The 20285-nt window shown below is 36.0% G+C and overlaps 1 protein-coding gene across 4 annotated transcripts in view; it reads left to right on the top strand.

Moving 5' to 3' along the window:
* The window catches only part of RC3H1 (ring finger and CCCH-type domains 1), a 99075-nt gene that overhangs the window by 64908 nt on the left and 13882 nt on the right, over positions 1-20285 (top strand). For all 4 annotated transcript variants that reach the window (XM_067728693.1, XM_067728695.1, XM_067728692.1 and 1 more), the window contains exons 8-14: positions 4805-4923; positions 6277-6389; positions 9132-9413; positions 9723-9937; positions 12196-12566; positions 13066-13233; positions 17934-18086. In XM_067728693.1, coding sequence (XP_067584794.1) covers positions 4805-4923; positions 6277-6389; positions 9132-9413; positions 9723-9937; positions 12196-12566; positions 13066-13233; positions 17934-18086 — 1421 coding nt within the window. The remainder of the gene's footprint in view (positions 1-4804; positions 4924-6276; positions 6390-9131; positions 9414-9722; positions 9938-12195; positions 12567-13065; positions 13234-17933; positions 18087-20285) is intronic.

Below are 20285 nucleotides of genomic sequence, written 5' to 3'. Positions count from 1 at the left end.
GATTGCTGTCCCTGTGTTTATTCCTTCTACTGAACTAAAATTCTTTTTTTTTTTGCGGTACGCGGGCCTCTCACTGTTGTGGCCTCTCCCGTTGTGGAGCACAGGCTCCGGACGCGTAGGCTCAACGGCCGTGGTTCACGGGCCCAGCCGCTCTGCTGCATGTGGGACCTTCCCGGACCAGGGCACAAACCCGTGTCCCCTGCATCAGCAGGCGGACTGCCAACCACTGCACCACCAGGGAAGCCCTGAACTAAAATTCTTAACATTCACTAGTAATTTCCTAGTTTCTAATTCCAAAGATTTCTTCTCGGTCCTTAAATAACTTGATTTGTCTTTAGCATTTGATAATGTTGTTGACCACTTCCTTGATATAGAAACTCTCCTGATAACCTTATCTTTCTGTAGTCTTATGATTCTCTTCTGGCCTGTCTGAATGCTGGTTCTGTTGTATTTTGACCACTCTTTCCTCTTCTGCCTCCTAAGGAGTAGGCTGGTTGTGTTCTTGGAATTTTGTTTTTTCTGCACTCTTCTGTTAATGATGATGGTCATTCATTCTCAGCACCAGGTATTATTCCTTTATAGATAATAGACTCCCAAATATCTCTATCACTGTTATCTCTTCATCACTCCAGACCTACTTTCCCAAATGCTTTCTGAGATTCTGTATCCTCTCCTCTCCTCAGTGTGTTTCAAAACAAACTCATCTTCCCTTGATACCTGCTCTTCCTTCTGTCTTCCCTTTCTCTGTAAATGACCTCATTCTCTGAGGTATGTAAGCTTAAAACTTGAGCCTTTTGTCTTACTTTATATCTTTTCCTTTCACTTGCTCTACATACCATTTCAGACAACAGGATTTTTTTTTTTTTTTTAGCTGCATTGGATCTTCATTGCTGCACACGGGCTTTCTCTAGTTGTGGCGAGTGGGAGCTACTCTTCGTTGCAGTGCGTGGGCTTCTCATTGCAGTGGCTTCTCATGTTGCGGAGCATGGGCTCTAGGCACATGGGCTTCAGTAGCTGTGGCACGTGGGCTCAGTAGTTGTGGCACACAGGCCCTAGAGTGCAGACTCAGTAGTTGTGGTGCATGGGCTTAGTTGCTCCGCAGCATGTGGAATCTTCCCGGACCAGGGCTCGAACCCTTGTCCCCTGCATTGGCAGATGGATTCTTAACCACTGTGCCACCAGAGAAGCCCTAGACAACAGGATTTATCTGTTCTTTCACAATATCCCTCTATCCCATGCCTATTAATACTGCCTCAGTTGAGGGCCTCATTCCTTTTCCTGACTAAACTTAGCCTTTCATTTTTCTCTACTCTTTTAATTCTTCCTTCTAGTCTACTTACTGCTGCAAAATGAATCACATCTCAGATCTTATTTTACACTCATAAACTTTTAAGTGACACCCCTTTGCTTATAGAATAAGGTTTGGAACTCTTGACCATGACATTCAGAGTAGTAAATTTATTGCCAAAATCGCTTAATCAAACCAGGTAAAATCTTTTTTTTATGTTTTTATTTTATTACTTTTTAAAAATTATTTATTTTTTTGGCTGTGCCACATGGCATATGGGATCTTAGTTCACCAACCAGGGGTCAAACCCAGGCCCAGGGCAGTGGAAGGGCAGAGTCTTAACCACTGGACTGCCAGGGAATTGCCCTAAGATCTATTTTTAGATCACAGTGATTTTTTTTTCCCCACTTCTGTGCTTTGATCATTCTGAGCAATCAAAAGAGCACTTCACAAGCTCACTACCTCATCAGCACCGATCTGTCTACCTAATTCTGTGCCAATATATTCTACTCTCCTTGTGTAATAGTGGATAAACCATGTAACAGTGGATAAACTTCTAGCTAAGGCCACCCTCTCTCCTCATGTACCAATACCATCTTGTCAAATATATCCTTCCAGTATCATCTGTTTCTTATGTCATCAGTTTTCTTTCTCTACTACAGTAGCTCTATCAACATACATTTTATTGTTCCTGTCATCAAAACCCACTTTTTTTAAAATTAATTTATTTATGTATTATTTTTGGCTGTGTTGGATCTTCGTTGCTGTGCATAGGCTTTCTCTAGTTGCAGCAAGCGGGACTTCTCTTGTTGCGCAGCACGGGGTCTAGGCGTGCAGGCTTCAGTAGTTGTGGCACACGTGCTCAGTAGTTGTGGCGCACAGGCTTAGTTGCTGCGAGGCATGTGGGATCTTCCCGGACCAGGGCTCGAACCCATGTGCCCTGCATTGGCAGGCGGATTCTTAACCACCAGGGAAGCCCAAAACCCACTTTTGACACCATTTGTCATCTACCTACGATTCCAGTTCTCTCCTTTTTATAGCACTCTCTTGAATGCAGTCCAATCAGGCGTTTATCTCTACCACTCAATCAAAATTGCTTTTGTCAAAGTCACAAGTGATTTCCATGCAGCTAATTCCAAATGTCAATTCTTGGTTCTTTTTGTGTTTGACCTGTTAGCAACATTTAACGTTGTTTACTCTCTACTCCTTGTACCACTCTTTTAACTTCCAGGCCACCACACCCTCCTAGTTTTCTTCTTACTTTATTGAACCCTCCTACTTAGCCTCTTTTGCTGATTTCTTCTCATCTCCATAGCCTCTAAACTTTTTTTTGTTTTTTTCCCATAGCGTCTCACCTTTTTTTCCCCATAGCCTCTAACCCTTGAAGTGCTTCCAGAATTTAATCCTTGTGTCTCTTTTCTATTTATACTCATTCCCCAGGTAATCTCACGTAGTGTCTTCAAAGTTTCATGGCTTTAAATAAAATATGACTCACACATTTACTATATTTTGTCAATTCTGAAGCTCACATTTTTTTTTTTCAGATTTTAGCATTTCCGAAACTGGGCTGCATTTGTATAATCAATGACAGGTGATAATTAGCAATCTTTTCCATTTTGGTAGCACATAAAATAATGGTATGTGTTATAGTTCATGGTGTTTTAGAATCTGTATAACATAGTGTATACAGCCTAGACCTTCTTCCTGAATTCTTTTTTATATCCACCTGCCTGCTCAATATCCAGTAGTTCTACTTGAATATCTAATAAGAATTTCAAAAATAGTCTGTCCAAAAGTGAGTTCCATCCCCTGTCCCCCGCCCACCCACCATTCCTGTTAGTGGCAGCTCCATCCTTCCATTTCCTCAGTCCAGACACCTTGGAGATACCATCAACTCGTCTTTCTCTCATAAGGTACATTGGATCTATCAGTATATCGTGTAGGCCTTACCTTTAAAATCCATTAGGAATCCATCTACTTACCATCTTCACTGCTACCCCCCTCATCCCTCTTCATAGATTATGGAATAGCCTTCTGTTTTCTCTCTGGTTCTAACATAGGAGCCAGAGTGATCCTATTACCCCTCTGCTCAAAAACTCTCCAGTGCTTTCCATCACTCAGTAAAAGCCAGTCTTTTCTATGACCTACCAGGCCTCACATGATCTGGTCTTCCTTTACCTGTCTCCAACTTCTTTTACTCTTTTCCCACCTCATTCATTCCAGATTTCACCTCCATGAACATGTCAGGCATACTCCCATATTAGGTCCTTTGCACTTATTCTTTCGTTTTCCTAGAATGTTTTTCTCCTCTATATCCTAATATATCTACAAGGCACACTCAAACCCTACTTTCAGGTCTTTAATCAAATGTAACCTTCTCAAGGAGGCCTTTTCAGGCTACCCTGTCTGAAATTTTACACATACCTGTCCCACTCCCTTTCCTTGCTCTATTTATTCAACTCAGTATCTAAATACTTTGTATTTTGGTTGTTTATCTTATTGATTATCTGGCTTTTCTCCTTGAATAGAATAGAGATTTTTGTTTTGATTGCTACTGCTTCCCTCCCAACTAGAATAATACCTGGAACTTAGTAGGTGTTCATTAAAATACTTCGTTGTATGACTGATCTCTTTACTTTCTCTGCATCTTTATCCTTTTTTACTGTTGAAATTCCACCTGTCTTTCAAAGCCTAGTTCAAATGCCATCATCCAGAAGTTTTTTAGAGTGTTCCAACAGGAAATCATTTCTACATATGTGTTCTCGCTTCATTTTATATTTCTTTTAGAGAACATTTCATATTTAGCCTTACAGTTAATTTTTCCTTTATAAAGTCACAGTACTTAACTAAACGAAGAGTGTGTATAGCACAGCTGCTTTATATAATAGCTCTTCTACTAAATTTTTTAAGCTGTTTAGCAATACTTGCTTTACAAATAATTTCAAAATAGACATTACAAATTGGCTGACTGTAGGCAGTCCACAGTCAAGTTTGTTTGATCCACAAAGTGTTGGTCTGCACTATACTCTAAATTTTTTAGGTGCAAACACTCAAAAACTAGAAATTTTTACATAAAAATCTCAAATTTCAGTTTTCCCTAGGAAACAGTGGTGTATCTGCCAGTGTCAGCCTTGCATCTTCACATAACAACAGTCAGCTAAAGTTGAGTAGTAACGATAATCTTAGATGTGAGACATACTCTTTAACACAATCCCTGTCACTCTTTATTGCTATTTCCAACACTAAGGGTCTGATTACGGTTGCCATTTATTATCTGTCATATAAAATTCCTTTATGTTACCTTCACTGTCCCTGAAGTTATTTTAGATTGTAACCCCTGCTTTAAAAGGATATATTTATTCCTTTAAGATGATGTTTAGGTGAATAAGCTATTTCATGAATAGCTGTATGAAGCTTAACTTGATTTCACTGAAGTGCTGACACTCCTTTACTAATTTAATACTGGGCAGAACATTGAATAACATAGTCTGAAATTTTTTAAAATTTGTTGTGTAGATGCTCCTCCTCCTACTTGGGAACAGCTAGAAAATGGGCTGGTTGCTGTGCGTACAGTGGTACACGGGTTGGTTGATTATATCCAGAATCACAGCAAAAAAGGAGCAGATCAACAGCAGGTAAAGGAGATGTTTGAAACTTAGAAGTAAGCCACTGTGTCTATCCTTACAGATAAAAACAAAGCCAACAGGATGACATGAATATTTTTAGACTCTGTAAAAACTAGAAATTAAACTAAAATAAAAAGCTATTTTTAACTCCCTGTTCCATTAGACATCATGAAGAATGTAACAAAAATTATAAGATTTATAGTTTAGAATGGTTAGCAGCCAGTTTATTGGATTAGCCTAGTAATTTTATCTGACAACATTGAAATTAAATAATCCTTGTTGGTCTAATGTGCTGGAGTCAGTTTTCACATTGGATATAGCAGCATTTGATTCTTGCTAAAGGTTATTCCATTTGTATAAAATTATTCTCTTTGGTTACTCTTGCATTTCAGTGTGACAATAGATATCACTTTTTAGTGCTAATGCTGTATCTCTCCAGTACTGTTCACATATTTTGTAAATGCTTTTTCTGCATTAGCATTCAGATATTTTTCATTCATAATGTCGGTTATGACAGTGGGCCAAATTTTCCTCAAGTATTTTTAGATGAAATATATGGCGGTAAAATATAATAGCCTGTGTTATGGCTAGAGTTTTAAATTTTACTCCCAATTATTTCATTTTGCCCTCAGAATTTATGTTAGGTTCAGTACATCTTTTATTTTGTAGTAGTAAGCTTGAGAAATTAAAACTTTGTTATTAATTTATCTGGCTCAGTAAATATTAACAGTAGATTATTCAGTATTCCTTTTTTCTTTAAAAGTAAGAAATATTAAAAGTAGAATAATATGGATATGCTTTTCCTAATCTAAGCACAGATCAGGGCTTTATTTTATGATTAAATTTAGAAAATTAAAAACTTACTTTTAACTCCTTGTTCCATTAGACATCATGAAGAATGCTCATCATCAAAAATGATATTAACTTTTAAGTTCTGCCTCTTGTAGATTTGTAGTGTGTTATAAGGAAACATAAGGAAACATAATTGTAAGTGTAGCTATATTGAACATTGTCCACAACAAATATTAGGAGACAGTTTAAATATTTGAAAGTCCTAATCTCCAGTGGTGTGCTTGTCCACTGTAAAACGTTGGAAAGAAGATCTTAGAGCTCTCATGAGATTGAATCAAGAATTTATGTGATGTTACATGTTTGATAGTTAATATCAGCATATCAGAAAAATCAGGACTACTTTTTTTTGTTAAGTAATTTATTTTGCACACTTTCCAGGACTTTTGTCTGGGCAGTCTAGATAAGTGTATGAGTTAGTCTGAATTATTCATCTAGATTATTAAGATCCTAAAATGGCAATGCAAGATTTACATTTTTTTTTAATGGCTAATGTTTTAATTTTGGTCGTAGCCTCCACAGCATAGCAAATATAAAACATACATGTGTCGAGACATGAAGCAGAGAGGAGGATGCCCTCGTGGGGCCAGCTGTACATTTGCACACTCACAGGAGGAACTGGAAAAGTAAGTGTGAAAGTCATCAGACTCAACCTTCCAGTAATTTGTTAGAGAATAAGATAGAATTATTAGGTAGAATAATTTGCTGCCATTGAGAAATATGAAAAGGTGTAGTTGCATTCCCTTTGATGAATAGGAAATGTTTAGAAAGTAATACAGAATTTTAGAAAAGAAAACCAAAGCAGTTTCTTCACCTTTCATTACATTGTGCCTACAAGTAGGAAGCTACTTGTGGTTAAATGAATCTAAAAGTGAGTCATTTTCGCTATCCCCCCCACCCCCCCAATTAAAAGTCTGAGAATTTTCATCAGCTTTAACTGATTGATTTTAACTAATTGAATAATGCATTTCCAATGGAAAAATTTGCCCTTTGCTCTATTCAAGAAATTATTTATTGCCTGGCTCATTTTCACAGATTATTTCAAGGACCAGATAATTTCAGTGATGTTAAATTGCCAGCACATAGTAGAAAGAAAGGAAAAGCTTCTTAATTGTTTTATAAAACCAGTATAACGCTGACAGTAGATTTGACAAAGCACAATTAAAACTACAAATTCATCTCACACATTAATATTTTTAAAATCCCAAATATTAAAACTTAGAATTCAGTAATACATTAAAATAGACACCATTAGTAAGTACAAAGGTAGCATAATATAATTACTCTGGGTTAGAGAAGAATGGGTATGATAACCACGTGATCATATCCGAAGATGCCAAAAGACATTTGAATAGTATCCAATGTCCGTGATAGATCAAGATCCCTTAGTAGAACAAAAACGTCATAGATGTTTTCCCAACATGATAATTATATTTCAAATCAAAAGCCAGCATGATAGCATGATGCTTAATTGGTATTAGTTTATTAGATTCAGTCTTGTTACAGACAAGAGTAAGGGAAAATTTTCTACTAGTAAAAAATGTTATTTAACATTCTGGAAGTTGTAGCTAATGTATGTAACCAAGAGAACAAAATAGCCAAAATCATTAAATGGGAAAACTCAAGAGAAATACTAGAAACAAAAGAAACAAGAATTTAGTAAGGTAGCAAATCAAAAAATTAGTTTACAAAAATGAAGTACTCTCATATAAACTAGAAAGGGAAACATAACCAGTTAAAAAGTAAGGTGACATTAAAATCCCCTTTGCATTAACAACAAAAACAAAAAAGATAAACACCAAATAATAAGCTAATAAGAAATATCCAGGATCTCTTGAATTGAATTAGTAAACTACATAGGAACATAAGCGAAGAGTTGAATAAATGAAGAAGCATACTGTGTTCTTGGATAAGACTTGGCATTATAAAGGTTTTATTTCCTCTTAAACAGCAAGTTCAGTGAAATCCCAGTTAGAATCTTAATGTGATGATTTTGGGAACCTAACAAAATCATTCATTTGGGAGAAAAAATATGCCAATAGCCAGGAAAATTTTTGGAAAAAAAGGTCTTCAACAGGGACTAGACTAATAACTATTAACCTGTTTTATGAGCTAAAGTAAGTATAAAGACTGTGGTATTAGCATAGGAATAGATAGCCCAATGAAATACAATAGAAAATCTAGAAAGAGTTCCAGATACATATAGGAACTCAGCATATGTGCAAAAGGTGGCATTTCACATCAATAACAAAAAAACATGATGATGAAACAACTATCCATTTGAAAAATAGGGCTGGATTATTACCTTTACACCAAAACAAGTTATAAATTTATCAGAGATTTAAATATTTAAAAAAGAAACTGTAGAGTACTTAGAAATATTTGTGGTTGTTATATAATTTTACAGTAGGAAGGATTTTTAAAGAATGACACCTAGCATCTATAAAGGAGATCAATAAATTTGATGACGTGAAAATGAAAAACTAAGATAATGGCCCAAACACCACAAACTTAAAAAAAAAAAAGTGGAGAAATGACATAGAAAAGGCTGATATCCATAACATAAAATGAGCTCCTACAAATCTGTAAGAAAGAGAAGAACCAGTAGATACATGGATCATGTAAATAAGCAGTTCACAGAAAAAACACTAATGGCCAGCAAACATGTGAAACTGTGTTCAATATCATGAATTGTTAAAGAAATATAAAGTAAAATAAAACTTGATATTTTTGAACTGTCAAATTGTCAGAGGCTGAGGCTAGCCAGTGTTTAATGAAATATTGAAAAAAGCCTTTTTTTGTTAATTGGTAGTAGTTATAATAGCTTTGGAGCATTATAAGAGTTTCTAACGTGCATACATTAGACTTAATAATTCTGCTTTTGGTTATTCACACAAGTGCAAAGTACATGTACATAATTTTCTGTTATTGCATTGTTTTAATAGCAAAAAATTAGGGACAACCTAAAATGTACTGACATAAATATTTAAGATTATGAAGTAGAGGAAAATATTTACTATGCAGCCGTATATGACCCTATTTCTGTAATTTATAATCTTACAAATGTAAGAATATTAAGCCAGTGTATGGAGTGGAAAAATCTGTATTATATACCAAGCTGTTAACAGTGGTTATACCTGATGGGTAGTCCGCCCGCCGCCCCCTACCCTAAAGTGTGTGTGTGTGTGTATACACAAGTTTTCAAGTTGATAGCTAGAGCCAATGTTTCAAGAGAATTTCTAGAAAATGATGTGCTTGGAATCCTTTCCTTTTGTATCCGCTTCTTAAATACATTTTAGTTCTTGATTTTTAAAAGCTTTTCCTTTTACAGTTTTGGTTTTTGGTGTGTGCCTTTGCTTTTTATATAGGTTTCGTAAAATGAACAAACGTCTGGTTCCCAGAAGACCCCTGAGTGCCTCTTTGGGTCAACTTAATGAGGTGGGCCTGCCTTCAACAGCTATCCTTCCGGATGAAGGTGCAGTGGATCTGCCTAGCAGAAAAACCCCTGCTCTGCCAAATGGAATTGTATCAGCAGGGAATACAGTAACACAGCTGATTCCACGAGGGACAGACCCCAGCTACGATTCTAGTCTGAAACCAGGAAAGATAGATCACCTGAGCAGTAGTGCCCCTGGATCCCCTCCCGACCTGTACGTTGTTTTTCCTAACATTTATTTAAAGTTTCTTTATAGACATAAAGTAGAAGGAAGAAAGAATAATCGGTGCTTTGTTTGGGGGGCTTATTTTGTTGTTTTTTATTTCTATTTCCTGTGCCAGTGATTTTTGAGAAACAATTAACATAGGTGACATAAGATCAATGTTTGCAAATGTAGAAGAAATGGCTATTGGAAAAAAACAGTTTCCCAAATTGTGGCAGTTTTTTTTACATTTAACAATTTGTGTACATTAGAAGTATTTTCAAGACCTTAAACTTGACTTGCAGAATCTTGTTCCCGTAGGCTAGAATCTGTCCCTAAGAGTATTTCTGCCTTGCCTGTTAATCCACATCCTGTACCTCCAAGAGGGCCAACAGACCTGCCCCCTATGCCTGTCACCAAATCACTTCAGATGGTACCACGAGGTTCTCAGTTATATCCAGCACAACAGGCAGATGTTTATTACCAGGATCCTCGAGGAGCTGCTCCACCATTTGAACCAGCACCTTATCAGCAGGGTAATGATCTTTCATTTATGTCACTCACTTTTCTTAGAAGTTATGAGAATGATTTCAAGAGTGATCATATTTTCAGTAATCTCAAAATAAATAAATGCTTTTTTTAATACTTGGAAAAAACTGAGGTTACATGACCAACTAAATAGTATGAAATAAATGAAGTAGCAAAGCTATGAAGAGTAATTCGCCCTGACTACTAAAAGCAGTTGTATATTAAATATGTTTACATATTTATAGAAGTAAATCATCCAAGTAGACAATGGAAATTTGCTGAGGCTGTATATATTTTCCTGACCAAAATTTTCTTCAAGTACGAAAAAAGAATTTAATATTACAGTGGATATAAATTAAACACAGTACATTTTTTTGCTTTCAGTTGTCACCTAATATTTTTTCTAGGCCTTGTAATATATATGAAAAAATGCAAATACATACTTTTAGAGAGTTTATAGTATAGAATCAGTATAAGTAAAGAATAGAAAACTATATGTGTGAGAGTATATATATCTATTTATGTGTTTAAAATGAAGTGTTCAGTTGTGGTAGTTAATATTAGTGTGGTAGGAATTAACTGCAGGACTCAAGGAAGATCATTGAGAACTTGAGGGATCAAAAGACTTTGTGGAAGGATGCCCTAAATAGAGGTATTGGGAATAGAAAGGAAAATTTACAAATGGATTGTAAAGATGAGGGTCTAGAGTCAAGGAGGAGTAAGGAGACTTGTTGTTAATCCAGGTGTGACTACTGAGGTCTGGATTAGTGTGATGGGAAAAAAGAAAGTATTTGAGAAAATAAACAAATGTGGAAAATTAGCCAGTTTTAATGATAACAACCAGGTATGGAGAATGAAGGAGAGGACTTGATTGAGGTTTCACATAATGTAATTCATGTGAAAAAATAAGCAACGATTTTTAAACTAAAATGTTGACTCTCTTTGTCAGAAACAGTATAGTGCTATTGGTTTTTTTTGTTTTTTGGGGTTTTTGCGGTACGTGGGCCTCTCACTGTTGTGGCCTCTCCCGTTGCGGAGCACAGGCTCCGGACGCGCAGGTCCAGCGGCCATGGCTCACGGGCCCAGCCGCTCCACGGCATGTGGGATCTTCCCAGACCGGGGCACGATCCCGTGTCCCCTGCATCGGCAGGCAGACTCTCAACCACTGTGCCACCAGGGAAGCCCCTCTATTGTTTTTTAAACTGGGATAGATTCAAGGTGTTCTCCATTTCCTTTTCCCAAGGCTATATTAATTTTGAATCAGCAATGTCTTTCATTGCTGTCATTTCAAAAAAAGTAGTTTTAAGTTGTCATGGTGTCATTAATACATATAAGAATAGGATAAAAGTTGATCTGTCTTCCTTTTGACCATTCATTGCAGGAAAAACCCAACTGCTTTTGTTGAGTTAACCTTAAATATGCTGAATCAGTAAGGGTTCAATTGCAGATAGCAGAAATCATTCTGGCTATATTAGCAGAAAGAGGTTTAATACAGAGAGTCCTACAAAATCAGTAGAAACATTGGAAAAGCAGACTTAAGCTAGGCCTCCAGGAATGAGTCCCAGAGCTGGTTGCTGAAAGAACCTGTTACAATGAAGCTGTAGAGATAGGAAACTTCTGCCCTAATCGCCAACTTGAGGAGCTCATCAGTTGAGGCAAACGTCTTCAAATTGGGAAGCTACTGCCACGACTGTTGTTTCAAGAACTCTAGGGGACTTCCCTGGCGGACCAGTGGTTAAGACTCTGCACTTCCACTGCAGAGGGCACGGGTTCAATCCCTGGTGGGGAAGGAAATAAGATCCCACATACCACACGGCACAGCCAAAAAACAAAGAACTCTAGAGCTATGCAGTTAGCTACTAGATCTGTACCAGCAGAATGGATCTCTTTCCAGTTAACTCAATTTCACATTCAAAACTTATGCAAATGAGCGATTTGTAGAACCTAAGCTTCAGGGAAATATAGTTTTTTTGCTTTTCAGTGTTTGCAGTATGTTAAGGCACACCAGAAAGATGGTCAAACAATTGAGAGAGCCAATTTACTGTTGTAGACTATAAGTAGATTGGTGTTTTCAGTAACTTTTAAGGATAATTTTTGCTTGTTATTTTTCGCAAAGCTAGCCTGACTACATAAGCAGAGGGAAAACATCTAAAGAAAGGAGTGGATTTTTAATTCTTTAGTGTTGAAATATTTTAAAAAGAAAAGTCTTAAATAGAAAAATAGATTGGCTCATTGTTGCTTTTGGTTCCTCTTTTGTATTGTACAGGTATGTACTATCCTCCACCACCACAATGTGTGTCCCGCTTTGTCCGACCTCCACCATCTGCTCCTGAACCTGGTCCTCCCTACTTGGATCATTATCCACCGTACCTCCAAGATCGTGTAGTAAACTCTCAATATGGCACACAGCCACAACAGTACCCACCTATGTACCCACCACACTATGATGGCCGTCGAGTATACCCTGCTCAGTCTTATACAAGAGAGGAGATTTTCCGAGAAAGTCCTATACCCATTGAGATTCCACCTGCAGCAGTACCATCCTATGTACCAGAATCCAGAGAAAGATACCAACAGATGGAGGGTTACTATCCAGTGGCTCCCCACCCAACTCAGATCAGACCTTCGTACAACAGAGTATGCTGGGTTTTTGGGGTTTTTTCTTATTATATAGATTTACTTGATTATTGCTTGCAGTGATTTTTTTTTTAACCTTTTGCCATGGTAATAACTCTTTGATCAATCAGTTCTTTTTTAAAAGAAAGCATCTTCTCTTTTTTCACCTTTTCATAATCTGCATAGGTTGTTTTTTTTTTAACTTTTAAAGGGGAAAAAAATTAATACCCCACCCCCGCTAACCCGTCTTAGTTTCTGAACATTAGATGGTTTTATTAACATTTCTAGATTTATTTAGAAATTATGGTCTCTGACAAAGAAAAAGAAACTTAAATTTAGCTCTTTGGGAAATCCTGAGACTTTTTGGGGGTTTTGTTTGTTTTGTTTTGCTTTGTTTTATTAAGTCTTGCTATTTCGGATGTTAAGATGAGTATACAAGCTGCTTATTTAAAATATGTGCTAAGTGCATCAATGTGTCCTGAAATTCTTTTTCAATTTTTACTCATCTTTGCATTTTCAGGAGCCTCCTTACAGCCGGCTTCCTCCCCCTCCCCAGCCCCATCCTAGTCTAGATGAGCTACATCGAAGACGGAAGGAAATAATGGCACAACTAGAGGAAAGGAAGGTTATCTCTCCACCTCCTTTTGCACCTTCACCAACATTGCCTCCTGCCTTCCAACAAGAGGAAGTAAGCACATCTTTTTTAGTCTCTTTATCAGTTTTTCCTTAATCAGTGATTTATTGTGTCCTATTTAAGTCATCTTCACCTATTCCCAAGGTCATGAGGATATTTTCCTCTAAAAGGTGTATTATTTCATGTTTAGATCTACAGTCCATCTAGAATTGATTTTTGTATATAGTGTCTTAGGAGTTAAGACCCATTTTTTCCCTAAAGGGTATCTCGTTGATCAAGCATCATTTAATGAAAAGACCATCCTTTCCCCAGTACCCTGCAGTCACCTTTATCATAATCTGGTCACCTTTGTCATAGTCAGGTGACTATATGTTTCTGAACTCTATTCTGTTTCATTGATCTATTTCTCTATCCTTGTACCAACACCACATTGTCTTAATGTAGTAGTATTGTACATCTTAATGTGGTGGTGTATGTTTTCCAGTTTTGGTCTTCAGGATTATCTTTGCTGTTCCTGGTCCTTGGAAATTCCAGACACATTTTAGAATCAGCATGTGGATGTCCACAGAAATATCTGCTGCAGTTTTTGTGTGTGTGTGTGTGTGTGTGTGTGTGTGTGTGTGTGTGTGTGTGTGTGTGTGTGTGTGTGTTACCTGGGCCTCTCACTGTTGTGGCCTCTCCTGCCGCGGAGCACAGGCTCCGGATGCGCAGGCCCAGTGGCCATGGCTCACGGGCCCAGCCACTACGTGGCACGTGGGATCCTCCCGGACCGGGGCACGAGTCCATGTCCCCTGCACTGGCAGGTGGACTCTCAACCACTGCGCCACCAGGGAAGCCCTCTGTTGCAGTTTTTATTAGGATTACATTGAATCTCTGGATCTGGGCAGCCCAGTATGGTAACCACTAGCCACATGTGGATAATGATGCTTAAAATGTGGCTAGTTCGAATTCATGTGTGCTGTAAGCACAAAACATACATTGGATCTGAAGGTTTAGTACCCCCACCAAAATATCAATATATTTATATTAATTACATGTTAAAATACTACTTTGGGTGTATTAGATTAAATAAAATGTATTGTTAAAATTAATTTTACCTGTTTTTATTTTTTAATATGGCTACTAAAATGTTTTAGATTACATATGTGGGTCAATTATATTTTCATTGGACAGTGTTGCTTTAGATCCGTTTGAGGAGAAGTGACATCTTTCCAATATTGAGTCTCCAAGAACATGGTATACCCTCCACTTCCTTGGATCTTCTTTAAGATTTTTATCAATAATGTCATATCTCATATAGTTTTCAGTGTCTTGCACATCTTTCATTAAACTTATTCCTAGAAAACTAATGTTTTTGAAGCTATTTAAATGGAATCCTTTTTGAAATTTCATTTTCTATTTGTTATTATTAAAGAGAAATTAAGTAGATTTTTGCGTATTTTGACACCTGTGTTCAGCAGCCTTGGTAAATTTCCCTATTAATTCTAGTATTTGTTAGTGGATTCTTTTGGATTTTCTGTGCACACAGTCATGTCCTTTGTGAATAATGACCATTTTACTTTCTCCTTTTTAAGTCTTTTCTTTTTTTTGTCTTGGTTGTGTGAGCTAGATCCTCCAGTAAAAATAAAAGTGATGATAGGTTTTCTTATTTCCAGTCTTTGAGCAAATGGAGCTTCTAATAATTTACCATTGTGATGTTTGCTGTCATCCTTTTTGTAGGTAATCTTTATCAGATGAATGAAATTTCCCTATATTCCTAGTTTTTATAATTGAGACTGTCAAAGGTTTATTTAACTCAGTAGTGAGGAAAACAGCAGGATGATAAAGTTAATTCAAAGAGTAAGAGAGACAGGCTAATATAGGTAGTGAAAGGCAGGAAAAAAACACTGAAATAGAGTTGCTAGAATAAACTGGTTAATGTACTAGAGGGTAATAAAGCATAATTTGAGGGTTATCAGTATTTCCACAAGGCAGTACTAATAGTTAACATGAATGAGTGTTGTCTTATTATCTTTTTAATGTCTTCAGGGTCTATAGCGATCCCGAAGACATTTTTCCACTTCTGATAATTTTTTTCCTTCGTCAGTCTTGCTAGGGATTTACCATCAGTTTTATCTTTAAAGAAAGCCAGCCTTTTGCTTTGTTGATCTTATTTATTTAATTATTTTGGTTTGTTGATTTTACATAACTGCCTCAGCTCAATGTGTGTGTGTGTGTGTGTGTGTGTATTTATGTCAAGTAGGTTTTTTCAGTAGAGTTGCAGTTGATATTATGTAAGGAAAATGTCTTACATCCTTTATGTGTAGAATTATGATTCTAAACAATATTTCTAGCTGATAAATTATGAATAATAAGCAATGAAAATTGAAATATATCACATTGCATATAATAAACAGTAAACTTTGGGGTCTACAAAAGTAATCTACTAAATAAAGATTGTTCATAGTATCTGGCTTTCCTCTCTAAACACTTTGGATGAATTTTCCACAATAATGTAGGTTAATTAGTAAAGCTATAACATCTTCTATTAATATAATTTTACGTGTAAAGTATCAACACTACATGATATTTTTTCAAAAACTTACTGTTAGAGACATCCCAGAGCCTTGTTATGCCATACCATTTTTTGAGAAATATGGAAAGCAGTATGACACTGTGAAAAGTGAGCTAATTTTGGAATGAAATATAATTATCTGTGAGGTTCAGCTTTGTGGCTCAGTGTGTGATCTTTTGTAAGTTATTTAGCCTTCATTAACCCTGAGGCTCAGGTTTCTCTATTTGTAAATCAAGCATAATAAAACCTACCTCATAGTGGTGTGGTGAAGATTAAATGAGACATAAGGCATCTGGCACAAAGCAGGCATTCAGTAAATAATAACTGTGTGTATTTATTACTTTTTTACTTGTAATAAAAATTATAATAATGCCTGCCTGTTACGGAACTTTATCTGTTGACAGAATTATTTTAGTTACTGACATACAAAGCTATATAATTAAACTTCAGTTCTGATTATAAACAACCTACATATAATTATACTAAATTCATACATTATAAAAATACATAATATAGAAAGAAATTTCTCCAAGATCTCATTTTCTATATCACTGTAAGTTTATTATATATTTTAACTTTTAATATATATTTCAACTTTTCTGTGCATGAAACACATCATTATAATTTTTAATCAGATCATTTAGTAATAATATATTCAGATTTTACGTTTTGCATTTTTTTTGTTTTTATTTAACCAGTTATCCTGGATGTCTTTCTGTATCAGTATATAAATTTATCTCATTCTTTTTTCTCTTAATAAATTTATTTATTTATATTTTACTTTTGGCTGCGTTGGGTCTTCGCTGCTGCACAGGGGGTTTCTCTAGTTGCAGCGAGGGGGGCTACTCTTCATTGCACGGCACAGGCTTCGCATCACACAGGCTTCACATCTTATCTTGTTGCGGAGCACGGGCTCTAGGCGCGTGGGCTTCAGTAGTTGTAGCTTGCAGGCTTAGTTGCTCTGCGGCGTGTGGGATCTTCCCGGACCAGGGCTCAAACCCATGTCCCCTGCATTGGCAGTCTGATTCTTAACCACTGCACCACCAGGGAAGTCCTATCTCATTCTTTTTTTAATTGCTATATAATACATTGATTGCAGGGGAGAAAGCACTCTTGTTAGTAGGTCATGTCTTTAAAAAGCTAGCTGTTCTACACAAAATTTGTAAGCAGAGGAAAAATGTAAAAAGGAGCTGGAATTTTTAAAATAGAAGTAGGACAAAAAAAAGGAAAGAGGTTATAAACAATGGAAACAGGAGTTGTGGTTGAAAATGAGTGGTACTGTGAACAGCATATCCCTCTGCCAGTGCAGAAGACCAAAGTGATGACTCAGAAAATAGAAGGTTGTTTTAGTATAGGCGGAAGCATAGAGCCATTTAAATGTACCAGTACTCCCTGAATTATTAGTATGTCAGTATATACATCTGTGATAAAGTGAGAGCAATTTATTAGTGTTCTAGCACTCCCTATACTGGTATAACCTTGGTCTGATCACCCACATTGTCTCTCATGGACTTGAAGAACATATGAGATAGTGTATACATAAAAGTACTTAGAAAACTGTAAAACATTACACAAATTTGAATGTAAGTAAAAATGCATTAGACCTAGAATGCCTATTTAGTTATTACATAATTTCAGAGCTCATCCTGAGAAAAGAAAATTAGGAATCTTATCCTTTTCACTTCATTGACTCAACCCTAAGGACCAGAATTTATTCAAGATATGAATTATTGCTATTAAAGAGATTTAGGTAAAAATGTTATTATGTCATCACGTACTATATAGAACATTTAAGATTACATTTTAAAGAATTTCTAATGCTCTTGTTTACCTGGAATGTTATTGAAAGAAACATTAAGGAGGGTCTAGCAAAACTAGGGCATAATACATACTTGCTTAAGTTTTAACTGAATCTGATGAGAAAGAGGATGGGCAAATCTCTTCAAAAATCCTACTTTGATTCTTTGAAGGATATTGAGATACTTTTTTGACCCTCTGTTAACAAAGTGTAAAGGCTGAATATCATTTTTCATTTGTTTTATATTTTTCATAGTCTACAAAAATCTTCTAGTGACACAAATCAAATAACTGTTACTATGTTGCTTCAGCATGATGTTCTAAAGAAATTCCTGCTCTCTCTGTGCTGTTACTCATAGACCCATTTCCTATTTTGTTTCTTTTTTCCTTTTTCCATCTGCAGTTTTTGGATGAAGACTTGAAGGTAGCTGGGAAATACAAAGGAAATGATTATAGCCAGTACTCACCCTGGTCATGTGACACCATCGGCTCCTACATTGGAACCAAAGATGCAAAACCCAAAGATGTTGTGGCAGCAGGGAGTGTGGAAATGATGGTATGTGTAATAACTAAGCCATAATTAATACAAATCAAGATAAACCAAATAAATTATCCCCAGTTATAGTGTAGACACAAGTAACTGAGCTTTGCTTAAGTTTCAGACCATATTCTGTACTATGTGATTGAATTATATTTAAACTATATGTTTTTTTATTTCTTTCAAGTATATATAAAAATCTTTTCAAACTTGTCTAGACAAAGAAGAGCGTTTCTTATTTTTCTGTGAAGCTAGCAATTAACCCAACAGCTGTTTAGAATTGAAAGTAAATTATTTTGCATAACTAAGATCTTGAATTTCTTGTCCAAATAAATTATAACTCTTTTACAACTCTTAAGTTTAAACAGTAAAGTTGAATCTAGTGAACAATACTAGTGTGTGAGTCAGAATTACAGTTACTTAGCTTCAGATGAGCTGTGGTATCCTGAAATGTATTACACTTATGCCATTTTATTTTTTAACAAAAAATAATGTAACACCATTGTATCTAATACTCAAGCTTAAAATATATCACTATTTTATCTTAATTGCTTCTTTATCCTTTAAAGAAATAAAACTTTACATTAGTAATTAAATCCTCCTCGCTTTACCTCCCTAATCTCATTTTCTCCCTCCCTCCTTCCCTGGAGATAATCTCTATCCTGAATTGAGAGTTTATCATTTCATGAATAATTTTATACTACTTCTAAACAATTTTGTTTTGAATGTTTATAGACCTTATACATATTATAAACCTCAACTTGCATTTTCATTCAGCATTGTTTTTGAGATGTATCCAAATTTATACCTATAGTTCAAATTCATTCATTTTCACTGCTTTTATCAGGTACCATTGTATGATAACTAATATCATACAATAAATAAATATATATATATAATTGTTTATTGATTTTCATGTTGATGAACATTTAGGCTGTTTTTAATTTTTTTATTATTATGTACAGTGCTACAGTAAACATTCTTGCATATGTTTCCTTGTGCACATTGCATGAAAGTTATGCTTAGGAGTAGTATTGGTGGGTTAAAGGTATGCCTTGACTATTCTTTTTTTTTTTTTTTGACTATTATTCATTTGCCCTTGTTAATTCTAACAGAGGTTCCCTAGGTTGTTATATAGATTTTCAAAGACAGATTTGCCCAGCTGGTTGAGAGAAGACCAATTCTTGGTAATAGAAAAGGAAGACTTAGATGAGTGAGGTGATATCTATAGCATAAATATGATTAGATGCCAGACAATTAAAAAAAGAAGAAAGAGAAAAAAAGGAATATAGAGGAGAAAAAAGAGAAAATGAACCTTTTGTTTTTCTGTGGTAGGATTAAGAAAACATTGTTTTTAGGCCATAAAAAACAGTCTTTCTGAGAGAATAGGAATGAGATGAGGAGGTAGAGGTAGATAGGAACCTTTGCTTTGTACCTGACTTTCAGAAAGAGTTATTATAATAAAGTAACATAAACATTAGCAAAATAAAACTCATTTACTTAAATTAACAAAGAATAAAAGTGTTTTCCAGCCTAACCTAGATGTAATCGAACATTTCCCAAATGGATAAAAGTCTACCCCAGTGTTTCTCAAACATGAATGTGCATGTAAATTACCTGGGGAATCTGTTAAAATTCAAGTTCTAATTCAGTAAGACTGGGATGAGACCTGAAATTCTGCATTTCTAATGAGTTCTCTAGTGATGCTGATGCTGATGCTGCTGGTCTGTGGACTATTCTTTGAGTAGCAAGGGTCTAGCAATTAGATTTCCATTTATCTTTCTGACTGGAATGCCTTTTAAAAGCCTATGTTGGGGGCTTCCCTGGTGGCGCAGTGGTTGGGAGTCCGCCTGCCGATGCAGGGGACGTGGGTTCGTGCCCTGGTCCGGGAAGATCCCACATGCCACGGAGCAGCTGGGCCCGTGAGCCATGGCCGCTGAGCCTGCGTGTCCGGAGCCTGTGCTCCGCAGCGGGAGAGGCCACAACAGTGAGAGGCCCACGTACCGCGCAAAAAAAAAAAAAAAAAAAAAGCCTATGTTGGCACTTATATTTTTAAACAGTCTTTTTCTAACTATTGATTGTTGAAAATTAATTTATTGGTCATAATGGGCCTTTTTTTAAAGAAATGAATTAGAATAACTAAATACAAGAATACATTACATATAGTAAGGATAAATGTTTGTCATGAAAAAATATATATATACATATATACATTCA

Source organism: Pseudorca crassidens, chromosome 2 (genome assembly GCF_039906515.1).
Source record: "Pseudorca crassidens isolate mPseCra1 chromosome 2, mPseCra1.hap1, whole genome shotgun sequence".
Lineage (NCBI taxonomy): Eukaryota > Metazoa > Chordata > Mammalia > Artiodactyla > Delphinidae > Pseudorca > Pseudorca crassidens.
The sequence above is the reverse complement of the archived record's forward strand: the minus strand, read 5'-3'. Positions and strand labels throughout refer to the sequence as shown.